At 38.1% G+C, this 12,214-nt stretch overlaps 1 protein-coding gene across 4 annotated transcripts in view; it reads right to left on the reverse strand.

Moving 5' to 3' along the window:
• NCOA5 (nuclear receptor coactivator 5) overlaps positions 1 to 12,214 on the reverse strand; it is a 30,322-nt gene that overhangs the window by 16,670 nt on the left and 1,438 nt on the right. For 2 of the 4 annotated variants that reach the window (XM_005569222.4, XM_045363044.2), the window contains exon 2: positions 3,067 to 3,133. The exons of the other annotated variants lie outside the window; for them this stretch is intronic. In XM_005569222.4, the coding sequence (XP_005569279.2) occupies positions 3,067 to 3,104 (38 nt within the window). In that variant the 5' untranslated portion in view covers positions 3,105 to 3,133. The remainder of the gene's footprint in view (positions 1 to 3,066; positions 3,134 to 12,214) is intronic. 4 annotated transcript variants of the gene reach the window in all.

Below are 12,214 nucleotides of genomic sequence, written 5' to 3' on the forward strand. Positions count from 1 at the left end.
GTGTTCACCCTCAGTTAAATGATTACCCCTTCCAGGTTAATTACTTGCTGCTCATCTTGCCTACTCTTTGCAATTTATGTCTGCCCTATTGGTATATCTTAAGAGATAAAAACAGATAAAGTATGATCAGGACAATGATTAAAATGTTAGTGCTATTTTGAATACAATGTTAAACTTGTCTTTTTTTTTTTAAGGTAAAAAACTAGGATTCTGAATACAATGTTAAATTGTCTTTTTTTTTTTTTAAGGTAAAAAACTGGGACTCTTAGCTCGGTTTTTAGATGGGATTACTAACTGCGACCATCATTTCCTAAAGCAAATAAACATGACTGTATGGAACTTCATCATGTTAAACAACATGCTGAGGAACGCAGCTAGGGAAATATCACCAATGGGAAGACGGATTGTTAATGGAATTTGAATTAGTCTAGCTGTCCCTCCTGTTGATTGTAAATAGAGCAGGAAGTCACTGCCCTATCCACACCACCAAATGACCTCATTTTACAATTGATTTCTGAGGAAGGTGATATTTTAAAAGGCATACAAAAGGTGACCTGTATATTTATATAGTTGGTAAGGAGCTCATTTTATTGTTTGAGACAGGGTCTCACTGTTGCCCAGGCTGAAGTGTAGTGCCGTGATCACGGCTCACTGCAACCTCAACCTCCTGCACTCAAGTGATTCTCCTGCTTCAAAGCCTCCCCAGTACCTGGGAGTACATGCAAGAGCCACCACGTGTGGCTATTTTTTTGTAGAGATGGAGTTTCACCATGTTGCCCAGGCTGGTCTCGAACTCCTGAGCTCGAGTGATCCGCCCACCTTGTCCTCCCAAAGTGTTGGGATCACAGGTGTGAGCCACTGTGCCTGGCTAGAAGCTCATTTTATAAGGCCCTCTCCAATGTTGTCTGTATGTTTATTTGTGCAGGGACTATTATTAAAAAAAGAAAAAAAAAGCATAAAACTATTTCTAGATTGGGGTGAAATTAATATTTTTAATTTAATGCTCTGGCAATGGCTATTACTAGGTTCCAACCAGGGAAGTTGGTCATTCCCCAACACTGCAATGTTTGTTGAACATCTACAACCAACTGGAAATGTTAAAAGCATTTGGTTAAGTATCATCAACAGGATGATATAAAATACCCTTCTCAATCCATAACAGAAACAGGATCTACTCTCTGTTCTGCAATGTGGCTTGTTTGTTGTTACTGTTTTTTACGCCTGTGGAAACACACAGACATTATCCAGAGATCACCAAAGATCACCAAGTATCATGGAGACAACATAGAGGGGGAGGATTTTACTAGTGGAGTCAGTGTCTTTTAAAGTTACAAATTCCACACTCCTGGTAAGTTACCAGGAAACACACACGGTAGCGGTAGCGCTCTTTGGAAACTGGATACACACCATATCTCCTTTCAAGCCACCTGACAACTAAAGCTTCCAATGGGAACCCTGTACTTCTGACCATTAGATGCAACTCTCATCCACCTGTATTCCATTCTGTACTGGGACAATAAGATAGGACTGCCCAAGATCTGTGGCACGGTTAGATGAAGGCTAATGAAAGTAGACATTATACGGAACTGCTGAAGTTCTGCAGGATTTGTTTATGTTCTTCAGGATACTCACACACACACACAAATCAACCAACAGAGTATTTACCTGCAAGCTGCAGGCATTCCTTAGAGAGAACAGACAGAATACCAATTTACATGCCCACTTCCGCAGAGAAACCAACGAATGGCCAGAGAATCCACACGACAGCTGTGGTATAGCTGAAGCTATGGTATTGGACTCAACTCTGCTGCACAGGCAGAGTGGACAAAGACTCCAACTGAATGAAACCAGCAGCATTACTTTGCCCTTAGGGTCTGCTTAAACTCTGCAGAGTGGGCATGCGTAATCTATTCCCAGTAGCTAGAACTTCACATCCAAGTAGGAGTATATACATGAAACACACAGTGGACATTCTTTCCTATAAGTAGGTAACAAAATACAGGTGTTTTTGTCCAAAAGCAGGACAGCTCTATGTTATGCGTAATGCTCAGTTAGCTGAGTTCACAAGGTGACCAATGGAGCTACTAGTACAGATGAGGATTCACTGTATGCAGCACTGTCCAGTTCACTGCAGGAAATGCAGTTTACTGTGGTACGTAGTTTAGGTATGTTTCTGGGGAAAATTGGCTTTTTTACTTAGAGGCAAGGCAAAATCCATTAATCCATTTGGGCCCTGAAGAGACATCAGATATGAAATATATCATTTGTATGAAATATATCATATCTGTCTGCCCTCTACACAAAACTGCATCCATTTGTGTGCTGTTATGGGGCCAGAACAACTGAATAGGATATCTTTATTTATGGTGTAAATGGTACCATTAATAAAGCTCTTCTTTGAGAGAAGGGACCAATTTAATATGTATCTTGAGGGTACGCACCAGGATTATCTCTCTTGTATACACTGGAAGGAAGAATACATTGGGAAAACACCCTCGATTTCCGTGAAAGCTAAGAAAAAGGGAGACTTTCGAGAGCTGGAGTGTTTTGCCCTTTTTATTTCCCCTCAAACAGGTAACCCAAGTATGTGAGCAAACAGGGGATCTGCAGCACAGGCACAGCGGTAATCTCTCAAGCAGCACTTTCCGTAAACCTGGGTTAACATCTGGACCGGCAGCCATTTGGAATGAAGAGTCGAATCTCTGCTGCCCACTGCAGTGCAGCATGGCATACACCAATGACTCTGGGGCACTCCTTCTGCTCTGGAGGCTCCCACTGACACGTGAGCTGGGGACAGACAGAGGTTTATCCTCTTCCAATTGCCTGCAACTCATGTTGCAAGCTGAACTTGCTGGATTTGCCACCGAAAACACAAAGCTTCCTCTGTATCTCCTGATGTATGTTTAAAAAAAGCAGCAAGGCCCTTCACACAGGGTTCATGTTCTTATTGTTTGCTTGAGCGTTTCACTTGTTGGGGGGAAGAAAAGACCTTTGGTGTACGAAGCTGGGCTTAACTCCCCAGAGCCCAACTCTCCCAAGGTAACTCACGGCTTCAGGGTACTTTACCTTCGTGTGGGGCTGGGTCTTGATGGAGCCGTATTCATATTTCTTCCTTCCGCTGCCTTATTAATATCTGAAAAGAATAATCAACCCATCTGTTCAATGCTACGGAATAAAAACAAGATCATCAGCACATTTCAAATGAAAGCAACAACAACAAAAAACTACAATGACAACCAGATGGTGTAAGAAAAGCCATTCAGCAGAGACACACTGTCACTTGGGCAATTTTTATTATTGAGTTAAGGTAGTACATTGTCACAGCTTGGTAAGAAATGTCCCTTCGTTTTCTAGTTAACACATAATTTGTCTTAAACTAATTACGTCAATGCTTTAATACCCTGCCAAGCCCTAGACCTGACACGTTCCCTCCAAGGGGAGGAAAAGGTTGTTTTCTAAACTCTTAGAAAGCAGTTGTAAGATTCTTTTTGTGAGGAAGAAAAGTGGGGGGGGGGGGAAGATAAGGAGAGCTTAAAAAACAAAAGGGCAAAGGTAAATAATTCTATTTTATGTTACTAAGAAGTAATAGCTGGATTTCAGTGTCTTAAAACTTCCAATATCCCATGAAGCAGGGCCTCCTGTTAGTGTGTCTTGTGTTGAATTCCATTGGATAGAATCTTCAGGAATAACATGCAGGAAAGAAAACTGTTATTACTATTTTTAATAAACAAAGAATATGACCTGTTAATATCTACAACCTTCACAGACAGATAACCAAGAATACAGACTGGCATATGGTATAGTAGAGTTAGGTAATAAAACACTACTGATAAGTTGTTTTCATTAGAGAAGGCTGGCATATAGAACTAGATATGGGAGAAAAGCAGAATCACACAAACTTAAAGAAAAGCAAATTTGTAGAGTTAAAGCCTGCTTTACTAAAAACAAAAAATACCTGCTTTACAAAAATTGAAGTGAATAATAAACACCATGTATTAAGAAATCTATGCCCCAAAATAATACCTGACAATTTTCATATGACTTAAAGCTAAATAAATACATTACAAATTTCATACTTCAGATGAATGAAGAAATAAAACTGCTTTCTGCTGTATAGTTTGTTCCCCTTTTTCCATATTAAACAATGGTGTATCTAATGACATCAAATGGTATTAAGTACTCACATAATTCGAGTGCTTTAAAATAATAACTATGTATTTTAAAAACCCCAACCAGATTCCTATCACATGAAAGACAACAGCAATAACAAGAAACTTAGAGGTCTGGTACAGATTTTATGCTATGTTGCCAACTTTTGAGTTCCTGTTCAAATGAGGGTAATCTTCAACTCCATTTTAAATCAGAAGTCTCTAATTTGTCTAGAAAAATGGCTTCTGACAAAACTGAAGCTAATATAAAGCTAAATAGTGAAGTATATCTTAAATTGATTCCTACCTTTTCAATTAAGCAGACACAAGATATAATCTATTTAAAAAAAAACTGAAAATATTTTCTATGTAAGACTTGGCCAGTAATATCTGACCATAGCTTTGCTACTGCATGCAGTACTTTCACAATTTACAAGTCTTAAAGTTTATAATGGTCTAAATTACAAATTATACAATGACAGGCCTTATAGGGAATATCTAGCTCTATTATACGTAATTGTGAAAAATACTAGTTCAGGTTTACGACTTACTGAGTCTGTTCCCTTACTGTGTACCACTTTCTAATTATATAGGTTGGCTATGATTCAGAGAGAAATATAATATCTTTGAGTATTTTAAGTAGTTTTCAAGGTGTCTCTGGAATACACTGGGTGTGTATTAAGATTAAAAAATACATATAACGTAATTTCAGCAGGAGTTCATATATTATTAAATGGTCTTGTGAATAAAGAAAACTCACATCTAAACACTGACTAGACTGGGCAAACATTCAGGTGAGAGTACAACGCATACAGTATTACTTTAATTGGTAGGTTTCTATTACCAATAATTTGCCCTCTACATATGAAAAGGAGTATTACACTGTGTAATTATAGCCAGTTTTGTGAGTACCTACATACAGGACAGGGGAAATCACATGGTCATGTATACTATATCTTTGGGACAAAACCAGTTCTAGTTAGAATGAAGGACATAAATATTTTACTTTGAAGCTGGTGGAATCTTTTTGTAGTTACCTGAAAGATTAAAGAACATTCAAGATTATATCTTTAAACCATTTTGATTGTAATTAGCCTCCTAGTATCTATTTTCATTGGGTAGTCCAAAGTATTTATATTTGACGGCATGGGATGTTGGGATGTTTCTTCTGCAAAAACAATAATTCTCAGATCATTGTCTCATTTTAGGGTTTAAACCTTTAGTGTAGTATGTCAAGTGTTTGTTTATTCATCTCTGTTTAAGAGTTACTTAAATTTCCATCTTGGCTGATGTATGGAGAAAATAAGACCCCAAATTTTTTTCCCCCTAATAGAATTGCTCAGATTAGGGTAGGGCTGGGGAGTTTTGAGAGTTGTAAAAACACAACCACCAACATTACTGCCAATCCCCATACACCCCAAAAATCCTAACACACGTGCACATAGAACTTCTGGAAAATCCACGAGTTCAGAAATACATAAGAATAAATAACTTTAGGGAGTTAATCACGGAGAGCAAAGATTTAAGAAGAAAAAACTTGCCTCATCCTAATTTTTTGTCACAGAATTTGAAAACCTGTCATTTGGAGGCAGGGGGTTCATTTAAACAAGTTTTTCTTTGAAAATGCAAATATTGGGGCTGCTAAAGCACCAACTCAGGGCTTTAAATAAAAGGAAGAAACCAGAAAACAATCCAGAAAACATGCAGGAAATGGCAGAACCATTTTAAATCACAGAAGAATAGGTTGAGGAATTCCCAAAGACACAGTATCTAATCTATAGTTTTACTGTGTATTAAATAACCAGATTATTTTCTAAATCCTTAAAGAGAGATATAATCAACATCAAGGAAATAGAAATGGTGTTAATGTAAAGAAGGGAAAAAAGGTAGAAAGACAATTTGGAGATCTTTCTGGACATTAGATGGGGAACTATGACTGGAGAAAAATTAATCAACGAGGGAAGTGGCAACTTGGGAATCTCTTCCAAGGGGAGGTGTAACGTCTCCTCTGAATAGAAAAGGGAAGAAATGGTACTTCTTTCCTCTTCTGCTATACTTTATTCTGGCCAACTGCCCTTAAGACCAAAAGTCATCTCTCAATGTCTTCTCCACTTCAGTTTAGGTGGTACTTCTATACTTTGTTAATTATATTAGTAATGTGAATATCATTCAAAATCATCATAATCACCACGAAGTGCTTTATCTTGGCCTGAATATCTATAGTTTCCAAGTGGTGGTCTGAAAACAGTTAAAAGCACTTCTCAGCTAAGAATTTTTTGACAAGAAAAACAGCTTTTCTTGTTTTTGACAAGAAAAAGAATTTTTTGACAAGAAAAAAAACTGGAAAATAATCTAGAAAACATGCTAGAAAAGGCAGAACCATTATAAACCACAAAAGAATGGGGTGAAGAACTCCCAAAATATACAATATCTAATCTACAATTTTATTTTAGACTAATATGTCAGACAAGGTTCATAAAATGGTCCTTGGATAATGCTATAAATAAAAATGCATGCTTATTTCACTCATAGTACCAAGAACTACTTTGTTCTACCTATTTTTTAACTGTACAATCATAAAACAACTCTTTTTACCTTAAAATCAGATTTTATAGTTCACAAGCCACAGCCACAGAAACAATGAGGACTAGGAATAACAAGAGTGGTGTTAAAGAAAATTTACAGGAGGCCATTGCTTTGGACTGAGCTCCTGAAATAGGCCCAAAGACCAAATCAAACTCATGATGAAGTTTCACGTTATCAAGTCAAGACAAATATCTTTTTCCTGACGTTCTACGAAATCAGGAGATAAACAATGGCCAAATCCACAAATAGGCCAGTTTCAGCCAGCATAAGGAAGTCTGCTCTGCTTTACCCTTCACGAGAAAAGTAACTTTGAAATGACCAATCCACTTTTTGTTCCTTGTCTCTGCTTTCTTCAGCTCCCTTTTCTGTTTATAATGCCAAACTCCTCTGCTCAGCTCATTGGAACACTTGTTCTATTTTACAGAAAGAGGTGTTGCCCGATTCTAGAGTTACAAATAAAAGCCAATTAAGATCTCTAAACTAAGTGTGCTGTAATTTTGTCTTTTGACAGCCACATGAACCACAACACTTAGTGACAGTACCACCACTAGCTGTTTTTACCCAGAAGCCTATACTGTTTTAACAACTGACTACAAATGACATGAAACTCTCTAAAAGGCTTCGTTGAAAACCAACTAACAATCAGGAATTACTAAAGTGGAATTACATGCTGATAAAGACAATGCCACTTGGAAAACCACACTGTTGACAAGACAGCGAATATCACACATTAAATCCCCCAAATGGGGAGGGGAAATGACAGGACTTCTCACTAAACTATATTTATGAAGACAACTTTGATGATATACTGCAACATCAGGGATATTGTAATGAGTTTTATTGTAACAAGTCAGGGATAACAGAATGCTATGCTTGCTCTTTCTAAATCAACCCTTTAAGTTCACTTTGAATACTATACTTTCCCTCATATTTGATTATCTCCTTTATTCTCTAATTAAAATAATTATTACACCTTTAACTGTATTAGAATCTTATTCCTGGGAACAGAAATAGGGGAAACAATAGTTTATACCTTACAGAATGCTTACTTTGTTCCTGAGCCTGTGTACTAAGAACATTATGTGTATTATTTCATTCAATCCTTTTACAACTCTTGGAGTTAAGTACTACTATAATTTCTACTTTGCAAATGAGAAAATCTGAAGTTTAGAGAAATTAAGCAACGGGCCACACAATTATCAGGAGGCAGAGCTGAGACTCAGACCCACGTCTTTCTCACACCAAAGTACTTAAACATTATGCTATGCTGCCTCCAACAGGGAGTGGAAAGACATACTTTCCATTTAGAATATTCTTGCTAGGACTCCCTGATCAAATACCGATGGAACCTGGAAAAGGTCCAGTCTATGTTAGACACTCCATTGCTTAAATGCCCCAGAGACACCCAACAGGTTAGAACCTACTTATTCAATGACCACTTCAGTTTCTATTACCTCAAACTACAATATTTCTGGGGTTTGCTATTAACATTCACCATAACTCTTCTGACAAAAATTATCAACATTTCCTACCCTTCTTATTATTTTAAGGAAAGAGCATTTGGCTGGGGATAGCAAATCTGAGCTGTGGTCCTAACTTTGGGAAATTCACTCCAATCATTTGATTTCTCTGAATCTGTATTCCCTTTCTGACAAAATGGATATTCTGCCTGTGTTGGCTATGTTGACTCAAGGAGAAAAATCAGCCGAGAAAAAACTGTTTTGGATTTGCAAAGGTTGAGCTAATCTAAACTACAAAAAGAGTCTGAGCTGCAAAAATTTTAAAATACAGGTTTATTTAAAACCAGCAAATTTTCAACTAAACTGTACAAGTGGAGAACAAGTGATGAATTTGAAAAGGATAGCTTATAATTAATACATTGAATGCTTCACTGATTCATAATGTCAAATGCCTACTATGTGTCACATATGTCCCAGGCCTTACACATGTGGAAATGACACGGCTAAAGTCCTTGCGTTAAAGAAGTTCATTTTTACAAAAGACAGGGTCTCAGCTCTGTTGTCCAGGGTGGAGTGCAGTGGCTCAATCATAACTACTGCAGCTCTCAAACTCCTGAACTCAAGGGATCTTCCTGCCGCAGCCTCCCGAGTAGCTGGGACAAGACGCATGCACCACCACACGCAGCTAATTTTTTTTTTTTTTTTGGAGATACGGTCTCCCTATGTTGCCCAGCCTGGTCTTGAACTTCTGGGCTCAAGTGATCCTCCCACCTCAGCCCCCAAAGGGTTGGGATTATAGGCGTGAGCCACCATGCCTGGCCTGGAGTTCACTGTTTATTTAATAAAGGAGAGGCACAAGTATACAGATAATTACAATATAATATAAAGTGGGATTATGGCAGAGATAATGGAGTCCTAATTTTGTGTATGTGTGTGGCAGGTGAGAGGAACGCAACAGAGGGGAGACTGGGAAGAATGTGTGTATGAAGCGGGTAGGGGTGAACGGGAGGGGGAGGAGGCAGGGAAGGCTTAAAAATAACATTTAAACTGGGTCCTGAGGAATGAGTGGGAGGTTACCAGAAAGAGAAAAGTCATCCCGGAACATACAAAGGTAAAGGAATAGTGTGAAGGACATATTAAATTCGAAAAACTACAGGAAGTTTGGTGTTGGGAACTTGGGGATAGGAGGAAGAAAAGAGAGAGGAATGACATGAAGCCAGAGTTAAGACTAGATCCAGATTGCAAAACACTTTGCTATGGACAAGGAAGAATCTAGTGGCAAGAGGGTCTATTGGGGGCTATAAACTGAACTATCACAGAGTCTCAATGAAGCCAAATTAACGAAACTTTATGTATATTATCCCCAAATATGGTGAGGGAGTATTTAAATGTAAGACATTCAAAATATTGCCCATTTTAGTAACGTTCTTCAAAGACCATTGGTATGACACTAAAGGAGAAAAAAATTGAAAAAGTCATGATTTTACTTTCAATAAATGGCTCCCAAGTAGCTAGGAAACAGGTGCATGCACCACCACCCTGGCTAATTTTTTTTTGTAGAGACAGGGTCCTCACCATGTTGCCCAGGTTGGTCTCAAACTTCTATCAAAAGGGACCTTCCCACTTCAGCCTCCCCAAATGTTGGGATTACAGGTGTGAGCCACTGTACCCAGCCTTAAGATACCTTACAGAGCTAAAGGTGTAAGACAAGACATTCTGTTTTTTAATGCAACTTAAGCTACCCTGATCCTTGCCTAAAGTTGTCTGGTCTCTACACAGGATGTCTGGAAAAGTTCTGATTCTTATGAGGTGAACTATTTCCTTAACATAAAATTGGTCCAGTTGACCTATTATCTCTTTTTTTAAGTGAAAGGATAAAGAATGAAGATGACCATCCCCATATTCATATCTAGTGGTAACAAAACCACCATTTAAAAAGCAGCACGCATGCTGGTATTATATATTTAGCTATCGATATACTTCATATTTCTCTAATGTACTGCTGCTTGAGACAGTGGCTTTACCCTGATCCTGTCATTAATGACTCTCATTAATGAGAGTAACATAGAGGATAATTCTGTTAGTCACTGCTCTTTTAACTTTTTGACAGTTTAACTCTGCTTAAGCAGAATGGTCCAAACATATGTGCTGCTCACAGGACAACTATTTTGGCAGAAAAAAAGCTGATATTGAGCTTTAAAAGCACTTGTCTCAAAGATATGCAGTAATCATTAATAAACCACAAGGTACAGAGAGGAAATACAGCGTAGTAGAAAGAGTAGTCAGTTCTGAGGAACACTATTACTTCAAAACATACATGGGAGGATAGCAGGAGAAAGGCATCATAACTTTCTCGGATATTGACATTGCACATATTTAGCATATAAATGCCTCTGAGAAGTTCTGGAGTAAGGACACCACTGTATCTCAACATTTCCCAATTTTGCTTGACCCTGAAATCAATTATCTCCAAGGATGTCTTGAATATGTTCTACTAATTATGTGATCTGGGGCAAGAAATCTAAACTCTTTGAGTCATCATTTCCCTATATGTAAAAAAAAAATCGGACTAGTTTATCAGTCTCATAAGATGACGGGCAGGAGCAAATGAGTATTTACCATATGCACTACTGGCTGTAATGTTATTATCATTACTACTAAGAGTAACAGTGACTTCAGGAATAGACGTTTCATTCTTCATGTGGGAAGTCAAAACCAAAAGAACAATGTAAACTGAAGGGAAGAAAAAGTTTAATATATTTCCTGTGAAGATTTTCCATTCTTAAAAGCACAACTAAATTTTATTAATCCTCACAGAAGTAGAACATTACACAAAGGCACTGCCATCTGCAGGTCATAAACACGGACTGCTTGTAACGATTATTTAAAATGAAGTTTCAAACCATTAAATATTTTTTCATCATACTTCTAAAGTCTTTCCAAAAGTTGTTTATTCTGGCTGGACGCGGTGGCTCACACCTGTAATCCCAGCACTTTCGGAGGCAGAGGCGGGCGGATCACCCGAGGTCGTGAGTTTGACACCAGCCTGACCAACATGGAGAAACCCCGTTTCTACTAAAAATACAAAATTAGACGGGCGTGGTGGCGCACGCCTGTAATTCCAGCTACTTAGGAGACTGATGCAGGAGAATTGCTTGAACCCGGGGGCCAAGATCGCGCCATTGCACTCCAGCCTGGGCAACAAGAGCAAAGCTCCATCTCAAAAAAACAAAAACAAAACAAACAAGTTGTTTTTTCTTAGCTCTCAAGCACTGGTAGATGAGTTTCCATTTGCTGAAGTTCTGAAACGGACGCCGGGCTTAAATCAAATTCTCAGAAATGTGAAGAAAATGACCTTAGCCTTACGTAAATTCTACATTGTGATCATACCAAGGTAACCCCAAAGAAACATGTTTTTAACAGGGGGAGATACATATATATACACACACACACACATATACACACACATATACACACATATACATATATACACACACACACACACACGTATTTTTACGCAGCCTTCGAGGGGAGGGGAAGAAAACTTGAATAAGCCTGAACTGACTGATCCGACTTTCCTGTCAATGAATTAAATTAAATCTGCTCTTACATTCACATAAACAGATCTTATGAACACACTACTAACTTACAAATAAGTTAATCTGTCAATGCCTCCTTTAAACTTGTGGTGTTCACAGGTATGCAACATTGAGCAAACTGAATCTAGAAAAACTTCTAATGAGCCCTGCAATATGGATTCGTTACATATTGTATATTCTACAAGGAAAACCGGTGTTTCTAAGTTTTAGGTTAAAAGATGTGTCAGAGGTTTCAAAGGCCATCTGAAGAGTGACAGATGAGCTCAAGGAAAGGCAAAGAAATTACAGTAAAGGAAGAAATAGATGTTAACAAATAGTCAAGTGATTTTTTAATATCCACAATGCAAAGCATGGGCTTAACTGGTTGCAAAAAGTCGACACCAAGTTAGTTTTCACACCCAGACTGACTCATAGAGAAAAC

This window comes from Macaca fascicularis, chromosome 10 (genome assembly GCF_037993035.2).
Source record: "Macaca fascicularis isolate 582-1 chromosome 10, T2T-MFA8v1.1".
Taxonomy (NCBI): Eukaryota; Metazoa; Chordata; class Mammalia; order Primates; family Cercopithecidae; genus Macaca; species Macaca fascicularis.